This window comes from Danio rerio, chromosome 16, assembly GCF_052040795.2.
Source record: "Danio rerio strain M-AB ecotype USA chromosome 16, GRCz13ab, whole genome shotgun sequence".
Lineage (NCBI taxonomy): Eukaryota > Metazoa > Chordata > Actinopteri > Cypriniformes > Danionidae > Danio > Danio rerio.
Genome location: NC_141036.1, coordinates 38605001 through 38632894, shown reverse-complemented (window position 1 = coordinate 38632894; position 27894 = coordinate 38605001). Strand labels below are relative to the sequence as shown.

At 36.0% G+C, this 27894-nt stretch overlaps 1 protein-coding gene and 2 long non-coding RNA genes across 4 annotated transcripts in view; 2 read left to right on the top strand and 1 right to left on the bottom strand.

Annotated features, from left to right (window-relative positions):
- zdhhc18a (zDHHC palmitoyltransferase 18a) overlaps window positions 1-27894 on the bottom strand; it is a 284455-nt gene that overhangs the window by 10654 nt on the left and 245907 nt on the right. The window contains exon 11 of one of the 2 annotated variants that reach the window (XR_015510567.1): window positions 119-894. Coding sequence is in view for 1 of the 2 variants with exons in the window: in XM_087286025.1 (XP_087142151.1) it covers window positions 854-894 (41 nt within the window). In the remaining variant the exon portion in view is untranslated. Of the gene's footprint in view, window positions 1-13; window positions 895-27894 lie in introns of those variants that run through there. The other variant, XM_087286025.1, reaches the window with a different exon arrangement.
- Window positions 12701-27894, top strand: part of LOC148679580 (uncharacterized) — a 167707-nt gene continuing 152513 nt past the window's right edge. Inside the window, exon 1 of the long non-coding RNA XR_015945022.1 lies at window positions 12701-12946. This is a non-coding gene — a long non-coding RNA (uncharacterized LOC148679580). The remainder of the gene's footprint in view (window positions 12947-27894) is intronic.
- On the top strand, window positions 20390-26866 carry LOC147840344 (uncharacterized). The gene is made up of 4 exons (XR_015511697.2): window positions 20390-21222; window positions 21970-22320; window positions 22567-22918; window positions 26046-26866. It is a non-coding gene; the product is annotated as an uncharacterized LOC147840344 (long non-coding RNA).

Genomic DNA, 27894 nt, shown 5'->3' with positions numbered 1-27894 from the left:
TAAGCTGTTATTTGACATTTTAATGAAACATTGAAGATTCTAAGCGCCACATTCTAGAATTAAAACTCACAAAATTCTAATTCAAGTCTTCTATATTCCTTATGACATCACTTCATACCTGGACGCTTGGATAAGAGGAGTTTTGGAGGATCCATGGTGATTGGCAAACACTTGTCGTAAACAGCTTTTAGAGGCTTACAGGACTTGTTACCTCCTCGGAAGCATGAAAAAACACAGAGTAGGGCATACACTAGCAAAAGCCCTAAAAATACATGATCTGTTGAGATTAGGCAGCAATGCAGCTCTCATCATGACGCTTAACCCCTCTAATTCTATTACAGAAATGAACTCTGACTGTTTGACTGTCTAACATCTGATAGTAACAAAATGAAAATGTGTTGTAAAAATATAAACGATCCCAGTGATCCATCCAAACTCATCTGAACTGTTCTTTCACATTTGCAAAGGATTTATAGATACCACATGATTCGTGCAGGCTTGAGGAAATAGGAATCTCCACTCCAAGATCTCTGATGGAAAACCCTCTATAATTGTTTCAAGGTCAATCTGAGGTCAGAAGGAAAGAGCCAGTAAAATTAGGGTACAGGATGATGTCACTAGAGAGAGGCCCAGTGTAGGTGATGTCATGTGAGAGCCTGTCGGCAGGGTAACATTATAAACACATCCGCAGACCAGGAGAAATGTACTCCTTAGGGACTTGAGCACATTGTGCTACCCCTTCTTTAGCAGCGTAGAAGGTCAGGGTTTGTAAAAGACGAGGTCATGTGACTCACCTCTATGGTCAATTTGCTGAGGGTGTTTTTCAAATCAGCTCAAGTGGAGGAAGAGGCCACTAAGCACAGAAGCAGAAAAATTTCCTTTGGCCAGAAATCCCTAGGAGGAAAAAAAGGAGGAAAATGATATTTTGTTAATAGCTAACAGCTATTTTTCATCTTAATGTTATGACAGTAAAAACACTTGTGAAGAAAACAGTGAAGCCTTAAATAAGCTTCTATTCACTGCTGACACTTTATTAGGTAAGCTTTTTTTTAACTGCTTAACACTAATATCTAATCAACCAATCACACAATTACTAAATAATAATAATAATAAAAGGGCAGCATGGTGGCCTAGTGGGATAACCCTTTCGCCTTACAGCAAGAAAGTCGCTGGTTTGAGCCTCAGTTGGGTCAGTTGGCATTTCTGTGCTCCAGTTTTCCCCACAAGCCCAAAGACATGCGGTATAGGTAAATTGGGTGAACTAAATTGTCATAATGTATGTGTGTGAATGGAAGTGTATGGCTGTTTCCCAGTGATGGGTTGCAGCAGGAAGGGCATCTGCTGCATAAAACATATGCTGGATAAGTTGGCGATTCATTCCGCTGTGGTGACCCCAGATTAATAAAGGGACTGAGCCGAAAAGTAAATGAATGAATCAATGAATGAATGAATATTGGCGTCTTTCTGGACACCCATTGTTACCTTGCAACAAGCATTAACAGCCATACCAAAACAAATGAAAACAGTTAATAAAACATTGCCAAACAAAATTTTAAATACATGAAAGGAGTTGCAGGTACAGACACATCGTGAGTATAAAATACCGTGCTAAAAATAGTCAAAAGAAAGCCTGCCTAAAAAGATGAGTCTTGTGACACGATTTAAAAGTGTTAAGACTATCACTGCTCCTTAGGTCCAGGGGAAGCGAGTTCTATAGGTGAGAACCCATGGAGCTAAAAGATCTGGCTCCTATAGTGCTTAATCGAGTGCGAGGTGGCACCAGGGAGAAAAAGTTGGCTAATCTAAGAGTGCGAAAAGGGGTAAAAATATGGAGAAGTTTGGTAAGATATTGAGGAGCAGGATTATGATGTGCCTTGAAAGTGAGAAGTAGTACTTTACAATCAATATGAAACTTTACCGGACGCCAGTGAAGCTGATAGAGAAGTGGTGTGACGTGCTTGTCAGATGAAGTCCTAGAGATGGCAGGAGCTGCAGAGTTCTGAACCAGTAGAAGTTTATGGAGGAATTTAGAAGGTAAGAAGTGCATTACATTAATCAAGACATAAAGTAAATAGTATGCAGGTGGAAATATGCCGTACATGTAATATTTTTGATGTGACCTTCAAACAAGAGTGACACCCAAGCTCTAGACCTGTAGAGAGGGACTAATCGTGCTATTATCAATATCTATAACAGAAACTCGATGCATTTAAGAATGTCAAGATGACCTTCTGAATTTCAGGACGAGCATTGGAAAGGTGGTTTACTGTAGGTGAATTTCAACATGGCATGTTTGTTGGTGCCAGATGGATTGGCATGAGCCCAGCAGGTATCACAACTTCATAAGAAGTTATTATTAGGTTAGATTTAAGTCATGATGTCGGATGACCAAAATTCCAACGTCGAGCCAACATCTTAAACTAACGTCATATTGACATCAAATACTGACATTTATTCCTTAGGTAAGGCAAGCAAAATTCAACTTCTAATAGACATCATAATGGTATTATCCACACAACGTTAAGCTGTAACATCATTTGACTTTGATATTTGGTTGTTTTTAGGTTGCGGTGGAAACTGACCAAAATCCAACGCCTGCCAGATACTGATGTTGGTCTGACATTGGTTCTGACGTCAACTCAATTTTCATTTACAAAACGCAACGTCCCACGATGTTGGGATACAACGTCAATCTGACGTCATATTTACGTTCTGTGCCTGCTGGGAGTATTTTGAAAGATACTAATCTACTAGTATTTTTACAAACAAACATCTCCAGAAATGGTTCAGACGTACATTTCTGAGGGTAAAATTGCTTTGTTGATGCCAGAGGTCAGAGGTGAATTGCCATACTGGTTTAAACTAATAGACAGACAACAGTAACTCAAATAGGTGACTCAGAACAGCACAGCAGTTTCACTCCTGTCAGCTGAGAACAGCAAACTGAGGCCCCGTTTACACTAGTGCGGTTTAGTTTTAAAACGGCGTTTTAGAATGAAAACGATCCGCGTCCACACTCGCGTTTCACCCAGCGTTTCTGAACTGCTCTCCGTCCACACCAAAACGCTGAAAACGCACATCACGTGACCACACACACACTCTCAGGCAAGCGCTGTAGCCAATCTACCCAGATGAGAGCTGTGCTAGTCGGACTTCTCATCAAGCATCTCCCGCTGGATCTAACCTCACTATATTTATTAAACGGAATATTTCTTTCATCTTGTTGTCTTTATTTAACGACATATTCATTGGACATTGGAATCTATTACTTGTTCTCAGGTAACGTGTTTTGGCTAAGCGCAAAGATAAGTTAATGATTAATGTAAGCACGTACATTCTGTATATTGACTGATCGCTTGCCTTTATTTTCTATAATGTATAAACTTATTGTATGTTATAGTTTTATAATGTCCATTATCGATTAAAACTGATATTCAGCAAAGAGAGGGTGTGTTTCGTATTTTCACTGAAATTGAAAGGAGGCAGTTGTTGTAGGCTCCGTTTTGTTATAAATATGCACACAGTGAAGATGACGCTCATATTTGCAGCACGGCGCCTCAACATTTTTGCTGTCTGTTTAGTTGTTAATATTAAAATGAAAATAGGCAGTTCCTTAAATCATGTTTACATTTGTTGAGAAAGTAAAACAACGTAGCCAGGGTGATGTGAATGAAGTTATAAAGTACACTGTTCCCTTTGAAGATTTACCCGTGTCCTCGGTATAGTCTGTTTTCCATATCAAACTGAGAAGAAGAGACTGCAGCCATGATCAAACTTGCGAAGTTTTAACTTACACGGAGAAGATGCAGGACTGAACTGTGCGTGTTAGGCTACTTAATATTCAGGAAAAGCCCCAATCAGAGAGGCGAATGTCTGCAGCCCCGCCTCCGTTTTCAAATGTCTCCGTTTTCCATCATCCACACTGAGACGGAGCAGCTGCGTTTCAGAATGAAAACGGCCTCTCCAGCGTTTTCGAAACGCTCCGTTTTCGGCGCTCGAGAACTCCGGCGTAGTGTGGACGGATGGCGTAACCGTAGCAAAACTTATGCGTTTTCAAACTAAAACGCATTAGTGTAAACGGGGCCTGAGGCTACAGTTCACACCGCCTCAACAAATTGGACACCAGAAGAATGATTAAAGTTTTCCAAGGCTGATGAGTCTCGATTTCTACTGTGACGTTTTTGAAGGCAGGTTGACAGGGTCCAAATTTGGCTAAAAACAACTTGAAAGGATGGATCCGTGTCAAAAATGTTGGATCCCCTAGTATCACTTTAGCATTTTGTAAACACAATCTGCTTGAGAATTGTTGCTGACTATGTCTATCCCTTTATGACTACAGTCTTGTGATGGCTTCCAGGAGGATAATGCACCACGTCACACAGCTCAAATAAACTAAAGCTGTGTCCCAATACCAAAAGCTCCAAAACTCTGCCTTCAGAGGCAATATTGCATGGGTAGTATTGGTAGGAAAGAACATCCAAATCTAAATTCTGCTCCACACCCTGTCTCAGGAGATTCTTCTGATCATATTTTGAAGGCAGCATTAATCTGTATTTTACCGCCTTCGATATCCCACAATCCTGTGTCTTCAATTTCTGACAGTTGAGCTAAAAATAAAGACATGTCAACTCTAAACGTCACTTGGGTGTCAATTTGTCTGTAAATGTACAATTTCTTACTATTGTTGTCCACTTTTTAAGAACTTTGTGTTGAAGTAAGCACATATTCCCTTAGCAATGACCAAAGCACTCTAAATCTTTCTGAAGCCTGTTTTACAGCTGCCTTCATGTACAAACATTGCCTCTATAGTCACTGCCTGTTAAGACAGCAAGGCAACAAGTCATCAGCCTAAGCTTTCTGACACAAGTCTGGTTTCTTGAACATTATAATAAGTTCCCTATCCTCAATTGGCCTCAACAGTTACCAATTCTCAATCCAATAGAGAAAAATTGGGTTACGCTGGAAAAGAAGATTTGGATCATTAATATGCAGCCAAGAGTTCTACAGCAACTGTGTGAAGCTATCATGGCTGAATGGATTAAAATATTTTGAGCACATTGATGAATCATTGTCAGTCAAAATAAGGTCCTGCGATGTATAACTTGTTAAATTGCAAACCTAATAAAGTGGCATTCAAAAACAAAGCTAAAGGGTTATTCAAAAGGCTTATGATGTTCAGTTGAGGTTTAGGGAGTTCTTTTAAGAAATGTTACACACATGATTCAATTAATGACTCATAAGTTGGCCATTGTAGTGGCTGTATCTGGAGAATTAGTTCACTGTTGGAAGACAAACATCCTCTCAATGGGCCTTCCAGCTCTAAAGTTAGAATCAGTGCACTAATGTATAAAGCGGATTTTATTAACGGCAGGAGTGTCTCTGAAAGCTTGACTCTAGGGGAGCAGTTAAACATGCTTTGGTGATCTGATTACATGAAGTATGTGCCGGTGGTGGCCATCCTGCTGTAAAAACTCAAATTAAATAATCTTAGATGAGCATTACTGAAATCAAAAGTTGAATGCATGATTCTTCCACTGAATGCATAATATATTCAAGAGCAAAGTTGAAGCTTTTGATATGTGTCAAATTTCTTGTTTAAAGAGAAGTAGGGAGAAAAACAAGGAAGACTGATGACGATTATTCTACAGTAAGGAACAGAAAAAGGAAGCACTTGACCTAAATGCTCGGTGTAATGTAGTACACTAGAAGCAAAGTATAGAGTTCACAAGAAAACAGGCGGATGTACTGTAAGGATGCCACAGAGGGTGATTAGAAAGAAGCAGGCAGAGATGCGGCAGGGAGAGGATCATATCTGATCCGATCAAATCCCCCTTTGAGCTCTCAGACGGAGGAATCCAGGGTGCAGCATTGCATCATCACGCTGAGTCTCTTGGATAATAGCAAGCTGTCTCATTATCTTCTGAGTGCTTATCCGTTCTCTACAACAGTCAAACAGCTGCAATAACTGAAACCTACTCGCTCTCTAATTGGCTTTGTTTGGAATGAAATACAAGCATTCTGCAACGGGGTCATTTGAGTTGACTACAGTCATTTTCCTCACTGGAAAAAAAGAAAACAAAACAGAGCTGAGACCACTTGAAAGGTTTTCTAGATTTCCGAATTGTAGTTACAAAAATGTTGCAATTTTTACAAATAAAATGTCAACTAATCAAATAAAAAGAAGATTCCATGCTATTTTTTACTACTACAAAAGAGTTAAATAATCAATATTTGGTGGAAAGAAATCTAAATGTGTGTGCTCACTTGCCTACCTATTTAGGAGGGCACTTTGGGGCCATTACACACTCACTAAATGTGCGCAGTGCGTAAAACTAAAATACAAACCTACATTGAAAAAAACACTGGGTTCCACACAATCGCTTTGTGTTGGGACAACATGAAGAAATTAAGTTAACTTATTAGTTTTTACAAATTTAAGCGGATTGGATTAAGTGGATTTTCCCCAAAAACCTCAAGAATTGTGTTGTTTCAGCTTATTTTAAATAAGTAGTTTGAAAAAAATCAGCAAATGACACATTTATGAAAAAATGCAAAGAATACAATGTGAAAACTTGTAATAATAAAAATAGAATACTTTAAATATCGAAGCACAATTACTAATTAAAAATATGAAAACTGCAATATTTCGTGTTACTAAAATAACTAAAATAATGTTCACAGCAACAGTTTTTCTCAGTTACTTTGGTACATTTCTCAGATCCGAATTAAAATTTGCAAAACAATAAGTGCATTTCTCAAAACAAAATGTATAAATAGAAAAACACCATGGATTACCAGCAAAACCCAGTCTCTTGCTCAAACAAAATTTTTCTATTACAGTTTTTCTCAATTGCTTTGGCACATTTTTCAAAACAGTCTGTTTTCAAACTGAGTGCAAATGCCAAAACTGTTTGCTGCAACTTCAGAACTTTATTGCATGTCTGCAAAATCTAGTTACTTACCTAAAACATTTCATAGAAATTAGAAATTTTTTATGAAATTTACCAAGTTATCATGTCAGTTACCGATATATAAATACATATATATATATATATATATATATATATATATATATATATATATATATATATATATATATATATATATATATATATATATGTATAACTTTTTCTATTTACTTTCGTGGAGTAAGGAAACGGTGTTGTACGAACTCCACTGAAAACATCCATTAGCCTACATTTTTAATTTCAAAGATTTGTTTGAAAAATATTTCTAAATTCAGTTCTAATTTCCAGCAAACAAAAAAATGAACAATAATGACGAAGTGTGGTAAAAAAAAAAGTTATACCCAAACATATGTCCTATTCTTAAGCCCCATATAGTGATGCATACGTCTCCAAAACCTGACAGGTGGACAAATCTACCTGCAGAAAGTAAAATGTAAAAAGTAATATTTTTTCTAATATTTTAATCCTTTAATTCTTTTTCTGGACAAAGCAAAAGCCTCGGCTCAGTTGGATTTTCTGTGTGGAGTTTGCATGTTCTCCCTGCGTTTGCGTGGGTTTCCTCCAGGTGCTCCGTTTCCCCCACAGTCCAAAGATATGCAGAACAGGTGAATTGGGTAGGCTAAATTGTCCGTAGTGTATGAGTGTGTGTGTGTGTGTGTGTGTGTGTGTGTGTGTGTGTGTGTGTGTGTGTGTGTGTGTGTGTGTGTGTGTGTGTGTGTGTGTGTGTGTGTGTGTGTGTGTGTGTGTGTGTGTGTGTGTGTGTGTGAATGTGTGTGAATGTGTGTGTGGATGTTTCCAAGAGATGGGTTGTGACTGGAAGGGCATCCTCTGCGTAAAAACTTGCTGGATACGTTGGTGGTTCATTCTGGATTAATAAGGTGGCTAAGCCAACAAGAAAATGAATGAATGAATGAATGAATTTATTTGTTAAGATAATTGTGTATTGATGTACATCCTGTGCGTATTAAGCAATGTGTAAGCGTTTAAGGTGCACAACTAACATGCTCTGTGCTGGACTTTAGACCTGCTATTTTAGCTCCTTAAAATTGCAACATGCCAACAATGTGCCTTAACACACCTCCTTTGTAGACTGGAACACCCATCAGTCCACAAATTGGCGAAAATGGATTTACTATTTAAACAAAGTGGTGCAAAACGGGAAAATTAGTGTTGCGTTGATCTGAAAATGCCAACAAATTGCGGCAAACACATCTTGCGTCTTATTGCGGCGGGTGTATGATAGAGCCCAAATACTTATGCCATAAACAAACAGTTAAATCTTGTGGGGGTGAGACTATTCAACAGAGACCAAAATAATACATTTTGGTCAACATGACATAACCAACTGATAATGTAGGAAACATTAGAGAATTACACTTGATCATTTGCATGGATGTTCAGAAGCATTTGCAACTTGTTTAAATAAATGAGAGACTACTTTTTGTTGTGCACAAGTGATGCAATGATCTGATGATTGAACAGGTAGTTTTGAGAATTTCAATTCTGATCTGAGAAATGTATAAAAGCGACTGAGAAAAACTGTAACACACCTGCATGTGTATTACGTGTCTACTCAGTGCTTTCACTCAATGCATTTGTTTGCAACTGATCATTGAAAATTACTGCCATGAGTTTATTACTGTGTGATTTTATGTGACACATATGTGGTGTGAAGCCAGCTTTCAGATGGCAGAGGAGAAGAGCTAGCTAAGCACTTTTAGATCTGGCTCCTGGTGACAGTGAATCTACAGTAGCCATTTCTGCTTCTCTCATTCGTTCTGCTACATCCAGCCTGAGGCACGGAAAATCCCAGCATCAGCCAGAGAAAATATTCCAACAGACAAACTGAACTCTTCAACAAAGCATAAATTTCAGTCGGCAGCTCAGGAGGAAAGGCAGTGAAGTTTAATACCGTAATTATGATATGACCGGGTCAAAGACATAATTTAAAGGATGGTATGTGAAAAGCTTCTCATCAGGTCTGAATAGTTTAGCGCACATCCTCCAACTGATATCACTTTTAAAAGGTGAAAACAACAAGATAAGAGCACACTGCAATTCTATTCTTTGCAATTGGCTCCATTTGAAGAATTAATTTATACATTTAAAATAACAAATAAATTAAATAATTAATAAATACCTGAAAACTTAATAACAATGTTTTTTTCCAAATTCTGCAGGTTATATAATAATTGCTGGAATCACATATTGCAGAAATACAAAATATTCCAATATCAGATTTTTTTTTCAATATTGTGCAGCCCTAGTTCACTACGGATGGATTGATGGACGGACGGACGGACGGACAAACGGACAAACGGACGGACGGACGGACGGACGGACGGACGGACGGACGGACAGACAGACAGACAGACAGACAGACAGACAGACAGACAGACAGACAGACAGACAGACAGACAGACAGACAGACAGACAGACAGATAGATAGATAGATAGATAGATAGATAGATAGATAGATAGATAGATAGATAGATAGATAGATAGACATTTGTGTTAAACACATATAATAATAATAATCATAATAAATGAATATATTTATAATAATATTAATAATAATAAATAATAAAATAAAATATTAATAAATAATAATATTAATAAACTTTTTTGAGAGATCCAGCTTTAATAACATTTAACACAACAAATAAAATGTAATATAAAGTATATATATATATAGTATGTGTACACACACACGTACATATGTGTGTTAAGTATTGTATATTGTATAGTATTATATATAAACAATATATTGTGGAAAAAAATGAATAAATAAATATTAAAAGATTATATTAATTAGCATAATATTATAATATTGTTATTATTTAATTTTTGCATTTATTATATTTTATATACAAAATGTTTAAACAAAAATAAAGATTATGGATAAAATAGTAATTCATTCATTAATTTCTCTTCGGCTTAGTCCCTTTATTCCACAGCGGAATGAACCGCTAACTTATCCACCGTATGTTTACACAGCGGATACCCTACTACGTGCAACCCAGTTAGGCATGGGATGATAACCGTTTTCAAGGTATACCACGGTTTGGAAAAGTCAAGGTTTTAAAACCGCCAAAAATCTCTGTAATACCGTTCCTAAGGTATGTGTAAGATTTTTTATTCACTCATTTTATTTTCTGCTTGGTCCCTTTATTAATCTCGGGTCGCCACAGTGGAATGAACTGCCAGTTATTTTATTTACTTTTTTTTTTAGGACAACAGTACCTCCTGCAGAAAATATATTCAAAGATAATGTTTTAAATTGAAAAGAAATCTGTGTTTTGAAACTAATGAAGACAGCAGAAGTCAGTGATTCATTTAAATTATTCAGCTTGACATTTTTACTGTTCTAAAATATCATAAATCTTTCAAAAATACTTGCAAACTCCCCACAGAAATGCCAACTGACCCAGCCGAGGCTGGAACTAGCGACCTTCTTGATGTGAGGCAACAGTGCTAACCACTGAGCCACCGTGTCGCCAAATAGATACTACTACTACTACTACTACTACTACTAATAATAATAATAATAATAATAATAATAAATCCCACCAGTCCAGTCTCCATACACTAACAAAGTGAAACTACTGTGTGTTTCATTTAAAGCACATTTTTATATTGGATTAAGTTCAAAACGGGGCGTCACAGTGGCGCAAAGGGTAGCACGATTGTCTCACAGCAAGAAGGTTGCTGGTTCGAGCCATGGCTGGGTCAGGTAGCATTTGTGGCTGGAAGGGCATCTGCTGCGCAAAACATATGCTGTTCATTCCGCTGTGGTGACCCCTGATTATTAAAGGGACTAAGCTGAAAAGAAAATTAATAAGTTCAAAATGATGGTTTCTGGTTTTAACCTGTTTTATTCAATTTGTCTTAAAGCAACAATCAAACCACCTAGAAAATACTAAATGCATTCGATTCAATTAATTCATGGTCTATGAAACAATATTTTTCCTTTAAGTGAATGTTTTTTATTTCCTTCGGCAGAATAAATCTTTTGATTAATATTAATTTTTCTTTTGTAAAACCAAGTCAAAATTAAACTTTAAGAAAAATTAAACATTTTAGCTTAAGTTGGTCCAAAGTATAATATTTTCCATTATAGGGCTCTGCTACCGTTTCTCAGCTGTCTGGTCTAGAGAGACATTTAATATCGCCACATAAATCATGGCCATACCCTAAAGTCAGACTTGAGCTGAAGGTAATAGAGCCCAGAGTGTCGACACTTTCCTTGAAAGTCTCACAGGTATTTAAACGCTGTAGGTGGAAGTCTGTTATCGCATAACCCATCATGTTTTACTTAATTTGTTTCATAATTTATAATTGACTTCTATTGCTCACCATGTATTTTTGCTTAAGAGCAGACCACCAGAGAGGACCAGTAAACAACAGAGCTTTTGTTCCAGCAGTAGCCCCCCACTGAAAGCTGAGACTTTTTTTTTAATAAAGAAAACCTGTTTTTCTCATCACAGGCAGGAAAGGTCTCGAGATGACCACCCTTTAGATTGACCTTTCTCTCTGAGGGACCACTTCACTTTTAGTTTCACAGGAAATTGTTTTTGGAGAAAATAATTCTGGCTCTAATAATGCATGATAACCGCTTTACTAAGCCTTTGGCAGGAGTCTGAAATGAAGATGATCCTATTTTTGATTGCTAACTATACACTTCAAGCGTTTATGTGACAGGAAGCAACAGCGCGCATGATATGGTTTCAAAGAGAGGAACTATTTGCTTCAAAGTTATCCTAAAATATCTACCTCAGCCACCTACACATGTCAGTCACCAATTCTCCGTGGCTTTCTCTGGTTTCCTCCACACATAGAGCTTTTGTGTGTTTTGCACAGGATCTGAGCATAGACATAGGAAGTTCAAGCCAACCAGGGAATTGTGGGTGGACATGATGTCACAGTAAAGCTAGTGTGGATGATGCAGGCTGACACAGCAGTGACCGAGTAGGAAACATTGAGCATCTTTCAACCAGTCATAAGTAGATATATTGCTTCATTTAAGGTTAAATGTAATTTACACGATGAATGTTAGACTAGCAAGGCACATGCGTTATGTAACTCTACTGTAAAAAATAAACGTTATAGACTTTGTAGCTTTCTTAACCCTTCTGGCTAGGCGATTAATTCTTCTGAACTGGAAGAGCCCTCACCCTACTTCTCACTCTTGTTGGATAAGAAATGTTCTTTATTTTATGAAATTAGAAAAAATTAGGTACTCTCTTCACTGAACTAGCACTATTTTTATTAATTTGTGGGAACCCCTTCGCAAATATGTCCAAACTCTTCAGCTTGACCCTGCTCCTTCTGATTGAGTCCCCACCCCCTAATGCCCAGCTTTTATGGGAAACTACTTCTGGTAAACACATTGTAGACTTGTTTTTTATGTATATAAGATTGCACTAGTGTTGTTGTTTTTTATTTTATTTATATATTTATTTTTATTATCTTATTTTTATTTATTATTGTTTATTTATTTTCATTATTACTATTAGCTCAAAATACTCTTCAGTGTATTTGCTTATTGTTAAATGTTTATGTCTTTGTAAATTTTTGTAATGTTTCACAATGTATAAATAAAACATTAAAAAAAATAAAATAAACGTTATTTTACAGGTAATTGTCTGTATTTTTTTCCAGAACTTCCAAGTTTTTTCATTATACAGTGAAATACCTGTTGTTTTACAGATATGTCCTGTAATAAAAATTCAGTCCCACTTTATATTAAGTGTCCTTAACTACTATGTACTTACATCAAAACATAAATACAATGTACTTACTGCGTTTGTAATGTATTTGAGAACACTTGTGGTGCTTTTGAGTTGGGATAGAGGTTGGGTTATGGACAGGTTTGGTGGCATGGGTAGGTTTAAGGGTGGGTTAAGGTGTAAGGGATGGTCAACAATGTATTTACAAATGTAATTACAAAAGTTACTTACAGATGTAATTACATACATGTATTTAATTAAGCATAAGTACACAGTAAATACATGTATTTACACAATAAGTACATTGTAAAAAACTATTAGTTCCTGTGCAAGTACATATTAGTTAAGGCCACTTAATATAAAGTGGGACCAACAATTCTAACATTGAATTTACAGTTATTGCTTCTATTTTGGTATTACGTTATTTATCAGTTTTTTTTTAAAGGAAATGTTCTGTAATTTCAGAGAGTAACACGTAATTTTACATTAATATTAACATACTGTATTATTCCATAAACTATTTTTCTGACACGTCAGAAAAACCTGACATGTTGGATATTTCTTAATGCAACAAAAGAACTTACTCTTAGCTGCCTTTACAGCTGCTAAGAAAATGCTGGATCCCTCCTCATTTAATGAATATACGTCAATGGGGCCTATCGTTGCTGGACATTATTTGTATGGAACTTTCAACAGCGTGCACACATGGAGCTCAGTCAAAAACTGTTAAGTCCTGGATTATAGTTTTTGACAGTCACATCTTTTGTTTCTACCTTCCAATGTACAGCTTTTCTGTTTATATGTACTTTATGTATCTCATGATGGAATAGTTATTTATTTGTACTTACCTAATTTCTACTCTGTATTTGGCTTAACATTATTTAGTTTTGTTTTGTTACATGCAGCAAACTTTTAACTTCTGTTATTATAGAACAAGTCATATCATTGTTTTACGTTATAGTCATATATGCTTTCTATATTAAACAAAAACTAAAATAATATAACAATTGTTCACAAAAAAATCTATTTACAGATTATTCCTGTAAAAATAAAGAACAAAAATAGTTTTTAGTGAAGATCGTAATCATATGAAGATTAACGCAAGGTTAATAATATCTAACTAGATTCTTAAAGTTTGAGAACAAACTTTGAGGCTGGCTTGTGAAAGCCTGACGGTAATAGTTCATTTAGTTTAAACAGTTTTAAAAAGTATGAAAAGATAGATAGATAGATAATAGATAGATAGATAGATAGATTAGCATGTTATTAGCATGATTCTAACGTGAAATAGCATGTTGTTAGCATGATTCTAGCATGAATTAGCATGTTACTAGCATGATTTTAGCATAAATTAGCATGTTGTTAGCATGATTTTAGCATGAATTAGCATGTTACTAGCATGCTTCTAGCATGAATTAGCATGTTGTTAGCATGATTCTAGCATGAATTAGCATGTTACTAGCATGATTCTAGCATGAATTAGCATGTACCTAGCATGATTTTAACATGAATTACCATGTTACTGGCATGATTTTAGCATGAATTAGCACGATTCTAGCATGAATTAGCATGTTGTTAGCATAATTCTAGCATGAATTAGCATGTTGGTAGCATGATTTTAGCATGAATTAGCATGTTACTAGCACGTTTCTAGCATGAATTAGCATGTTGTTAGCATGATTCTAGCATGAATTAGCATGTTACTAGCAGGTTTCTAGCATGAATTAGCATGTTACTAGCATGATTCTAGCATGAATTAGCATGTTGTTAGCACGATTCTAGCATGAATTAGCATGTTACTAGCACGATTCTAGCATGAATTAGCATGTTACTAGCATAATTTTAGCATTAATTAGCATGATTCTAGCATGAATTAGCATGTTGTTAGCATGATTCTAGCATGATTTAGCATGTTTTTAGCACGATTCTAGCATGAATTAGCATGTTACTAGCATGATTCTAGCATGAATTAGCATGTTAGCATAATTCTAGCATGAATTAGCATGTTACTAGCATGATTTTAGTATGAATTAGCATGTTACTAGCACAATTCTAGCATGAATTAGCATGTTACTAGCATGATTCTAGCATGAATTAGCATGTACCTAGCATGATTTTAACATGAATTAGCATGTTACTAGCATGATTTTAGCATGAATTAGCACGATTCTAGCATGAATTAGCATGTTGTTAGCATGATTCTAGCATGAATTATCATGTTCTTAGCATGATTCTAGCATGAATTAGCATGTTACTAGCATGATTCTAGCATGAATTAGCATGTTACTAGCATGATTCTAGCATGAATTAGCATGTTGTTAGCACGATTCTAGCATGAATTAGCATTTGACTAGCATGATTCGAGCATGAATTAGCATGTGACTAGCATGATTCTAGCATGAATTAGCATGTTGTTAGCATGATTCTAGCATGAATTAGCATGTTACTAGCATGATTCTAGCATAAATTAGCATGTTGTTAGCATGATTCTAACATGAATTAGCATGTTACTAGCATGATTCTAGCACGAATTAGCATGTTGTTAGCATGATTCTAACATGAATTAGCATGTTACTAGCATGATTCTAGCATGAATTAGCATGTTGTTAGCATGATTCTAGCATGAATTAGCATGTGACTAGCATGATTCTAGCATGAATTAGCATGTTGTTAGCATGATTCTAGTATGAATTAGCATGTGACTGGCATGATTCTAGCATGAATTAGCATGTGACTAGCATGATTCTAGGATGAATTAGCATGTAACTAGCATGATTCTAGCATGAATTAGCATGTTGTTAGCATGATGGATAGATAGATAGAGATAGATAGATAGATAGATAGATAGATAGATAGATAGATAGATAGATAGAGGTAGATAGATAGATAGATAGATAGATAGATAGATAGATAGATAGATAGATAGATAGATAGATAGATAGATAGATAGATAGATAGATAGATAGAGGTAGGTAGGTAGATAGATAGAGGTACGTAGATAGATAGATAGATAGATAGATAGATAGATAGATAGATAGATAGATAGATAGATAGATAGATAGATAGATAGATAGATAGATAGATAGAGGTAGGTAGGTAGATAGATAGAGGTACGTAGATAGATAGATAGATAGATAGATAGATAGATAGATAGATAGATAGATAGATAGATAGATAGATAGATAGATAGATAGATAGATAGATGGTGTGCGAGCCTGATTCAAACAAGCCAACCCCCGCCTCTCTACGATGTTCTGATGCTGAGATATAGCTGCTATTATATCGTTGCTAGGTTAGTCTGTTTTGTTGCTATGGAGTTGATTGACAGCTTAGACTGATGATGTATCAAAGCTTCTTGCCAGTATGAACAGTTAAAAACAACCCCCATGTCTCTATCACACTGCAGCATGACAATATCAGTCTGAACCTCTTTAATGGCAGTCTATGGGACAGTTGCTAGGGTGCAGTATCTGGTTGTTAGGGTGTGGCTAGAAAGTTAAAAGGCCATCAGTGATTGGCTGCTGGCTAGACTGAGTTAAATGAGCTCAGCCATTAGTCTGTAGGACAGTCTGATGCAGAGTTATGAGCTCACAAAGTTTGATCCCATGTAAAGTCAATGAGAGTCTTTTGCAATGGAAGTCTATGGGACGGTTTCTAGGGTCCAAAAGTGGTTGCTAGGGCGTGGCCAGAAAGTTTAAAGGTGATCAGTCATTGGCAGTTTGATAGTCTGAGTTAAATGAGCCCAGTTAGAAGTCTGTGTGACATTCTGATGCGGAGTTATGAGGTCACAAAGTTTGATCCAATGTTACGTCTATGGGATTTTTCCGACGGTCCCGGGACGTTTTTCGGAAAACCGAAAGTCGGATCAGTCGGAAAAGATATAGCAACTCGAGTCAGAATAGTTCGGAGGTCTGACCCGAGTTTGATGGTCATAGCTTGAAAGGCCTAGGACGAGATAGAGTTTAATTTTTAGTCTCAGAAGAAGAAAATATAACTAGATTCTTAAAGTTTGAGAACAAACTTTGAGGCTGGCTTGTGAAAGCCTGACGGTAATAGTTAATTTAGTTTAAACAGTTTTTAAAAGTATGAAAAGATAGATAGATAGATAGATAGATAGATAGATAGATAGATAGATAGATAGATAGATAGATAGATAGATAGATAGATAGATAGATAGATAGATTACCATGGTATTAGCATGATTCTAACGTGAATTAGCATGTTGTTAGCATGATTCTAGCGTGAATTACCATGTTGTTAGCATGTTTTTAGCATGAATTAGCATGTTGTTAGCATGATTCTAGCATAAATTAGCATGTTGCTAGCATAATTCTAGCATGAATTAGCATGTTACTAGCATGATTTTAGCATGAATTAGAATGTTGTTAGCATGATTTTAGCATGAATTAGCATGTTGTTAGCATGATTCTAGCATGAATTGGCATGTTACTAGCATGATTCTAGCATGAATTAGCATGTTACTAGCACGTTTCTAGCATGAATTAGCATGTTGTTAGCACGATTCTAGCATGAATTAGCATGTTGTTAGCACGATTCTACCATGAATTAGCATGTGACTAGCACGATTCTAGCATGAATTAGCATGTTACTAGCATGATTCTAGCATGATATAGCATGTTGTTAGCACGATTCTAGCATGAATTAGTATGTTACTAGCATGATTCTAGCATGAATTAGCATGTTACTAGCATGATTCTAGCATGAATTAGCATGTTACAAGCATAATTTTAGCATTAATTAGCATGATTCTAGCATTAATTAGCATGTTGTTAGCATGATTCTAGCATAATTTAGCATGTTACTAGCATGATTCTAGCATGAATTAGCATGTTACTAGCATGATTCTAGCATGAATTAGCATGTAACTAGCATGATTCTAGCATAAATTAGCATGGTGTTAGCACGATTCTAGCATGATTTAGCATGTTACTAGCATGATTCTAGCATGAATTAGCATGTTACTAGCACGATTCTATCATGAATTAGCATGTTGTTAGCATGATTCTAGCATGAATTAGCATGTGAATAGCATGATTCTAGCATGAATTAGCATGTTGTTAGCATGATTCTAGTACAAATAGCATGTGACTAGCATGATTCTAGCATGAATTAGCATGTGACTAGCATGATTTTAGCATGAATTAGCATGTTACTAGCATGATTCTAGCATAAATTAGCATGTTTTTAGCATGATTCTAGCATGAATTAGCATGCTACTAGCATGATTCTAGCATAAATTAGCATGTTACTAGCATGATTCTAGCACAAATTAGCATGTTACTAGCATGATTCTAGCATGAATTAGCTTGTTGTTAGCATGATTCTAGCATGAATTAGCATGTTACTAGCATGATTCTAGCATGAATTAGCATGTTGTTAGCATGATTCTAGCATGAATTAGCATGTTACTAGCATGATTCTAGCATGAATTAGCATGTTGTTAGCATGATTCTAACATCAATTAGCATGTTACTAGCATGATTCTAGCATGAATTAGCATGTGAATAGCATGATTCTAGCATGAATTAGCATGTTGTTAGCATGATTCTAGTATAAATTAGCATGTGACTAGCATGATTCTAGCATGAATTAGCATGTGACTAGCATGATTCTAGCCTGAATTAGCATGTTGTTAGCATGATTCTAGCATAAATTAGCATGTGACTAGCATAATTCTAGCATGAATTAGCATGTGACTAGCATGATTCTAGCATGAATTAGCATGTAACTAGCATGTTTCTAGCATGAATTAGCATATTGTTAGCATGATAGATAGATAGATAGATAGATAGATAGATAGATAGATAGATAGATAGATAGATAGATAGATAGATAGATAGATAGATAGATAGATAGATAGATAGATAGAGACAGACAGACAGACAGACAGACAGACAGACAGACAGATAGATAGAGGTAGATAGATAGATAGATAGATAGATAGATAGATAGATAGATAGATAGATAGATAGATAGATAGATAGATAGATAGATAGATAGATAGATAGATAGATAGATAGATAGATAGATAGAGACAGACAGACAGACAGATAGACAGATAGATAGATAGATGTAGATAGATAGATAGATAGATAGATAGATAGATAGATAGATAGATAGATAGATAGATAGATAGATAGATAGAAAGATGTAGATAGATAGATAGATAGATAGATAGATAGATAGATAGATAGATAGATAGATAGATAGATAGATAGATAGATAGATAGATAGATAGATAGATAGATAGATAGATAGATAGTGTGCGAGCATGAGTCAAACAAGCCAACCCCCGCCTCTCTACGATGTTCTGATGCTGAGATATAGCTGGTGTCATATCGTTGCTAGGTTAGTCTGTTTTGTTGCTATGGAGTTGATTGACAGCTTAGACTGATGATGTATCAAAGCTTCTTGCCAGTATGAACAGTTAAAAACAATCCCCATGTCTCTATCACAATGCAGCATGACAATATCAGTCTGAACCTATTTAATGGCAGTCTATGGGACAGTTGCTAGGGTGCAGTATCTGGTTGTTAGGGTGTGGCTAGAAAGTTAAAAGGCCATCAGTGATTGGCTGCTGGCTAGACTGAGTTAAATGAGCTCAGCCATTAGTCTGTAGGACAGTCTGATGCAGAGTTATGAGCTCACAAAGTTTGATCCCATGTAAAGTCAATGAGAGTCTTTTGCAATGGAAGTCTATGGGACGGTTTCTAGGGTCCAAAAGTGGTTGCTAGGGCGTGGCCAGAAAGTTTAAAGGTGATCAGTCATTGGCAGTTTGATAGTCTGAGTTAAATGAGCCCAGTTAGAAGTCTGTGTGACATTCTGATGCGGAGTTATGAGGTCACAAAGTTTGATCCAATGTTACGTCTATGGGATTTTTCCGACGGTCCCGGGACGTTTTTCGGAAAACCGAAAGTCGGATCAGTCGGAAAAGATATAGCAACTCGAGTCAGAATAGTTCGGAGGTCTGACCCGAGTTTGATGGTCATAGCTTGAAAGGCCTAGGACGAGATAGAGTTTAATTTTTAGTCTCAGAAGAAGAATAATAAAATTAACTAGATTCTTAAAGTTTGAGAACAAACTTTGAGGCTGGCTTGTGAAAGCCTGACGGTAATAGTTTATTTAAACAGTTTTAAAAAGTATGAAAAGATAGATAGATAGATAGATAGATAGATAGATAGATAGATAGATAGATAGATAGATAGATAGATAGATAGATAGATAGATAGATAGATAGATAGATAGATAGATAGATAGATAGATAGATAGATAGAGACAGACAGACAGACAGATAGACAGATAGATAGATAGATGTAGATAGATAGATAGATAGATAGATAGATAGATAGATAGATAGATAGATAGATAGATAGATAGAAAGATGTAGATAGATAGATAGATAGATAGATAGATAGATAGATAGATAGATAGATAGATAGATAGATAGATAGATAGATAGATAGATAGATAGATAGATAGATAGATAGTGTGCGAGCATGAGTCAAACAAGCCAACCCCCGCCTCTCTACGATGTTCTGATGCTGAGATATAGCTGGTGTCATATCGTTGCTAGGTTAGTCTGTTTTGTTGCTATGGAGTTGATTGACAGCTTAGACTGATGATGTATCAAAGCTTCTTGCCAGTATGAACAGTTAAAAACAATCCCCATGTCTCTATCACAATGCAGCATGACAATATCAGTCTGAACCTATTTAATGGCAGTCTATGGGACAGTTGCTAGGGTGCAGTATCTGGTTGTTAGGGTGTGGCTAGAAAGTTAAAAGGCCATCAGTGATTGGCTGCTGGCTAGACTGAGTTAAATGAGCTCAGCCATTAGTCTGTAGGACAGTCTGATGCAGAGTTATGAGCTCACAAAGTTTGATCCCATGTAAAGTCAATGAGAGTCTTTTGCAATGGAAGTCTATGGGACGGTTTCTAGGGTCCAAAAGTGGTTGCTAGGGCGTGGCCAGAAAGTTTAAAGGTGATCAGTCATTGGCAGTTTGATAGTCTGAGTTAAATGAGCCCAGTTAGAAGTCTGTGTGACATTCTGATGCGGAGTTATGAGGTCACAAAGTTTGATCCAATGTTACGTCTATGGGATTTTTCCGACGGTCCCGGGACGTTTTTCGGAAAACCGAAAGTCGGATCAGTCGGAAAAGATATAGCAACTCGAGTCAGAATAGTTCGGAGGTCTGACCCGAGTTTGATGGTCATAGCTTGAAAGGCCTAGGACGAGATAGAGTTTAATTTTTAGTCTCAGAAGAAGAATAATAAAATTAACTAGATTCTTAAAGTTTGAGAACAAACTTTGAGGCTGGCTTGTGAAAGCCTGACGGTAATAGTTTATTTAAACAGTTTTAAAAAGTATGAAAAGATAGATAGATAGATAGATAGATAGATAGATAGATAGATAGATAGATAGATAGATAGATAGATAGATAGATAGATAGATAGATAGATAGATAGATAGATAAATGTTGTTAGCATGATTCTAGCATGAATTAGCATAATGTTAGCATGATTCTAGCATGAAATAGCATGTTGTTAGCATGATTCTAGCATGAATTAGCATGTTGTTAGCCTGATTCTAGCATGATTTAGCATGTTGTTAGCATGATTCTAGCATGATTTAGCATGTTGTTAGCACAATTCTAGCATGAATTAGCATGTGACTAGCATGATTCTAGCATGAATTAGCATGTTACTAGCATGATTCTAGCATGAATTAGCATGTTGTTAGCATAATTCTAGCATGAATTAGCATGTTACTAGCATGATTCTAGTATGAATTAGCATGTTACTAGCACGATTCTAGCATGGATTAGCATGTTACTAGCATGATTCTAGCATGAATTAGCATGTTACTAGCATGATTCTAGCATGAATAAGCACTATTCTAGCATGAATTAGCATGTGACTAGCATGATTCTAGCATGAATTAGCATGTTGTTAGCATGATTCTAGTATGAATTAGCATGTGACTGGCATGATTCTAGCATGAATTAGCATGTGACTAGCATGATTCTAGCATGAATTAGCATGTTGTTAGCATAATTCTAGCATGAATTAGCATGTTACTAGCATGATTCAAGTATGAATTAGCATGTTACTAGCACGATTCTAGCATGAATTAGCATGTTACTAGCATGATTTCAGCATGAATTAGCATGTACCTAGCATGATTTTAACATGAATTAGCATGTTACTAGCATGATTTTAGCATGAATTAGCACGATTCTAGCATGAATTAGCATGTTGTTAGCATGATTCTAGCATGAATTAGCATGTTACTAGCATGATTCTAGCATGAATTAGCATGTTACTAGCATGATTCTAGCATGAATTAGCATGTTGTTAGCATAATTCTAGCATGAATTAACATGTTACTAGCATGATTCTAGTATGAATTAGCATGTTAGTAGCACGATTCTAGCATGAATTAGCATGTTACTAGCATGATTCTAGCATGAATTAGCATGTACCTAGCATGATTTTAACATGAATTAGCATGTTGTTAGCATGATTCTAGCATGAATTAGCATGTTACTAGCATGATTCTAGCATGATTTAGCATGCTGTTAGCATGATTCTAGCATGAATTAGTATGTTACTAGCATGATTCTAGCATGAATTAGCATGTTACTAGCATGATTCTAGCATGAATTAGCATGTTGTTAGCACGATTCTAGCATGAATTAGCATGTGACTAGCATGATTCTAGCATGAATTAGCATGTTGTTAGCATGATTCTAGCATGAATTAGCATGTTACTAGCATGAATTAGTATGTTGTTAGCATGATTCTAACATGAATTAGCATGCTACTAGCATGATTCTAGCACGAATTAGCATGTTGTTAGCATGATTCTAACATGAATTACCATGTTACTAGCATGATTCTAGCATGAATTAGCATGTTGTTAGCATGATTCTAGCATGAATTAGCATGTGACTAGCATGATTCTAGCATGAATTACCATGTTGTTAGCATGATTCTAGTATGAATTAGCATGTGACTGGAATGATTCTAGCATGAATTAGCATGAGACTAGCATGATTCTAGCATGAATTAGCATGTAACTAGCATGATTCTAGCATGAATTAGCATGTTGTTAGCATGATGGATAGATAGAGATAGATAGATAGATAGATAGATAGATAGATAGATAGATAGATAGATAGATAGATAGATAGATAGATAGTTAGAGATAGATAGATAGATAGATAGATAGATAGATAGATAGATAGATAGATAGATAGATAGATAGATAGATAGATAGATAGATAGATAGATAGATAGATAGATAGAGTGCGAGCATGAGTCAAACAAGCCAACCCCCGCCTCTCTACCATGTTCTGATGCTGAGATATAGCTGCTGTTATATCGTTGCTAGGTTAGTCTGTTTTGTTGCTATGGAGTTGATTGACAGCTTAGACTGATGATGTATCAAAGCTTCTTGCCAGTATGAACAGTTAAAAACAACCCCCATGTCTCTATCACACTGCAGCATGACAATATCAGTCTGAACCTCTTTAATGGCAGTCTATGGGACAGTTGCTAGGGTGCAGTATCTGGTTGTTAGGGTGTGGCTGGAAGGTTAAAAGGCCATCAGTGATTGGCTGCTGGCTAGACTGAGTTAAATGAGCTTAGCCATTAGTCTGTAGGACAGTCTGATGCAGAGTTATGAGCTCACAAAGTTTGATCCCATGTAAAGTCAATGAGAGTCTTTTGCAATGGAAGTCTATGGGACGGTTTCTAGGGTCCAAAAGTGGTTGCTAGGGCGTGGCCAGAAAGTTTAAAGGTGATCAGTCATTGGCAGTTTGATAGTCTGAGTTAAATGAGCCCAGTTAGAAGTCTGTGTGACATTCTGATGCGGAGTTATGAGGTCACAAAGTTTGATCCAATGTTACGTCTATGGGATTTTTCCGACGGTCCCGGGACGTTTTTCGGGAAACCGAAAGTCGGATCAGTCTGAGGAGACATAGCAACCCGAGTCAGAATAGTTCGGAAGTCTGACCAGAGTTTGATGGTCATAGCTTGAAAGCTCTAGGAGGAGATGAGTTTTGATTTTTAGTCTCAGAAGAAGAAAATATAATAACTAGATTCTTAAAGTTTGAGAACAAACTTTGAGGCTGGCTTGTGAAAGCCTGACGGTAATAGTTAATTTAGTTTAAACAGTTTTTAAAAGTATGAAAAGATAGATAGATAGATAGATAGATAGATAGATAGATAGATAGATAGATAGATAGATAGATAGATAGATAGATAGATAGATAGATAGATAGATAGATTACCATGGTATTAGCATGATTCTAACGTGAATTAGCATGTTGTTAGCATGATTCTAGCGTGAATTACCATGTTGTTAGCATGTTTTTAGCATGAATTAGCATGTTGTTAGCATGATTCTAGCATAAATTAGCATGTTGCTAGCATAATTCTAGCATGAATTAGCATGTTACTAGCATGATTTTAGCATGAATTAGAATGTTGTTAGCATGATTTTAGCATGAATTAGCATGTTGTTAGCATGATTCTAGCATGAATTGGCATGTTACTAGCATGATTCTAGCATGAATTAGCATGTTACTAGCACGTTTCTAGCATGAATTAGCATGTTGTTAGCACGATTCTAGCATGAATTAACATGTTGTTAGCACGATTCTAGCATGAATTAGCATGTGACTAGCACGATTCTAGCATGAATTAGCATGTTACTAGCATGATTCTAGCATGATATAGCATGTTGTTAGCACGATTCTAGCATGAATTAGTATGTTACTAGCATGATTCTAGCATGAATTAGCATGTTACTAGCATGATTCTAGCATGAATTAGCATGTTACAAGCATAATTTTAGCATTAATTAGCATGATTCTAGCATGAATTAGCATGTTGTTAGCATGATTCTAGCATGATTTAGCATGTTACTAGCATGATTCTAGCATGAATTAGCATGTTACTAGCATGATTCTAGCATGAATTAGCATGTAACTAGCATGATTCTAGCATAAATTAGCATGGTGTTAGCACGATTCTAGCATGAATTAGCATGTTACTAGCATGATTCTAGCATGAATTAGCATGTTACTAGCACGATTCTATCATGAATTAGCATGTTGTTAGCATGATTCTAGCATGAATTAGCATGTGAATAGCATGATTCTAGCATGAATTAGCATGTTGTTAGCATGATTCTAGCATGAATTAGCATGTGACTAGCATGATTCTAGCATGAATTAGCATGTGACTAGCATGATTCTAGCCTGAATTAGCATGTTGTTAGCATGATTCTAGTATAAATAGCATGTGACTAGCATGATTCTAGCATGAATTAGCATGTGACTAGCATGATTTTAGCATGAATTAGCATGTTACTAGCATGATTCTAGCATAAATTAGCATGTTTTTAGCATGATTCTAGCATGAATTAGCATGCTACTAGCATGATTCTAGCATAAATTAGCATGTTACTAGCATGATTCTAGCACAAATTAGCATGTTACTAGCATGATTCTAGCATGAATTAGCATGTTGTTAGCATGATTCTAGCATGAATTAGCATGTTACTAGCATGATTCTAGCATGAATTAGCATGTTGTTAGCATGATTCTAGCATGAATTAGCATGTTACTAGCATGATTCTAGCATGAATTAGCATGTTGTTAGCATGATTCTAACATCAATTAGCATGTTACTAGCATGATTCTAGCATGAATTAGCATGTGAATAGCATGATTCTAGCATGAATTAGCATGTTGTTAGCATGATTCTAGTATAAATTAGCATGTGACTAGCATGATTCTAGCATGAATTAGCATGTGACTAGCATGATTCTAGCCTGAATTAGCATGTTGTTAGCATGATTCTAGTATAAATTAGCATGTGACTAGCATGATTCTAGCATGAATTAGCATGTGACTAGCATGATTCTAGCATGAATTAGCATGTAACTAGCATGTTTCTAGCATGAATTAGCATATTGTTAGCATGATAGATAGATAGATAGATAGATAGATAGATAGAGACAGACAGACAGACAGACAGACAGACAGACAGATAGATAGATAGATAGATAGAGGTAGATAGATAGATAGATAGATAGATAGATAGATAGATAGATAGATAGATAGATAGATAGATAGATAGATAGATAGATAGATAGATAGAGACAGACAGACAGACAGACAGACAGACAGACAGACAGATAGACAGATAGATAGATAGATGTAGATAGATAGATAGATAGATAGATAGATAGATAGATAGATAGATAGATAGATAGATAGATAGATAGAAAGATGTAGATAGATAGATAGATAGATAGATAGATAGATAGATAGATAGATAGATAGATAGATAGATAGATAGATAGTGTGCGAGCATGAGTCAAACAAGCCAACCCCCGCCTCTCTACGATGTTCTGATGCTGAGATATAGCTGGTGTCATATCGTTGCTAGGTTAGTCTGTTTTGTTGCTATGGAGTTGATTGACAGCTTAGACTGATGATGTATACAAGCTTCTTGCCAGTATGAACAGTTAAAAACAATCCCCATGTCTCTATCACAATGCAGCATGACAATATCAGTCTGAACCTATTTAATGGCAGTCTATGGGACAGTTGCTAGGGTGCAGTATCTGGTTGTTAGGGTGTGGCTAGAAAGTTAAAAGGCCATCAGTGATTGGCTGCTGGCTAGACTGAGTTAAATGAGCTCAGCCATTAGTCTGTAGGACAGTCTGATGCAGAGTTATGAGCTCACAAAGTTTGATCCCATGTAAAGTCAATGAGAGTATTTTGCAATGGAAGTCTATGGGACGGTTTCTAGGGTCCAAAAGTGGTTGCTAGGGCGTGGCCAGAAAGTTTAAAGGTGGTCAGTCATTGGCAGTTTGATAGTCTGAGTTAAATGAGCCCAGTTAGAAGTCTGTGTGACATTCTGATGCGGAGTTATGAGGTCACAAAGTTTGATCCAATGTTACGTCTATGGGATTTTTCCGACGGTCCCGGGACGTTTTTCGGAAAACCGAAAGTCGGATCAGTCGGAAAAGATATAGCAACTCGAGTCAGAATAGTTCGGAGGTCTGACCCGAGTTTGATGGTCATAGCTTGAAAGGCCTAGGACGAGATAGAGTTTAATTTTTAGTCTCAGAAGAAGAATAATAAAACTAGATTCTTAAAGTTTGAGAACAAACTTTGAGGCTGGCTTGTGAAAGCCTGACGGTAATAGTTTATTTAAACAGTTTTAAAAAGTATGAAAAGATAGATAGATAGATAGATAGATAGATAGATAGATAGATAGATAGATAGATAGATAGATAGATAGATAGATAGATAGATAGATAGATAGATAGATAGATAGATAGATAGATGTTGTTAGCATGATTCTAGCATGATTTAGCATGTTGTTAGCATGATTCTAGCATGTCTTAGCATGTTACTAGCATGATTCTAGCATGAATTAGCATGTTACTAGCATGATTCTAGCATGAATTAGCATGTTGTTAGCATAATTGTAGCATGAATTAGCATGTTACCAGCATGATTCTAGTATGAATTAGCATGTTACTAGCACGATTCTAGCATGAATTAGCATGTTACTAGCATGATTCTAGCATGAATTAGCATGTACCTAGCATGATTTTAACATGAATTAGCATGTTACTAGCATGATTTTAGCATGAATTAACACGATTCTAGCATGAATTAGCATGTTGTTAGCATGATTCTAGCATGAATTAGCATGTTACTAGCATGATTCTAGCATGAATTATCATGTTGTTAGCATGATTCTAGCATGAATTAGTATGTTACTAGCATGAATCTAGCATGAATTAGCATGTTACTAGCATGATTCTAGCATGAATTAGCATGTTGTTAGCACGATTCTAGCATGAATTAGCATTTGACTAGCATGATTCTAGCATGAATTAGCATGTTGTTAGCATGATTCTAGCATGAATTAGCATGTTACTAGCATGATTCTAGCATGAATTAGCATGTTGTTAGCATGATTCTAACATGAATTAGCATGCTCCTAGCATGATTCTAGCATGAATTAGCATGTTGTTAGCATGATTCTAACATGAATTAGCATGTTGCTAGCATGATTCTAGCATGAATTAGCATGTTGTTAGCATGATTCTAGCATGAATTAGCATGTGACTAGCATGATTCTAG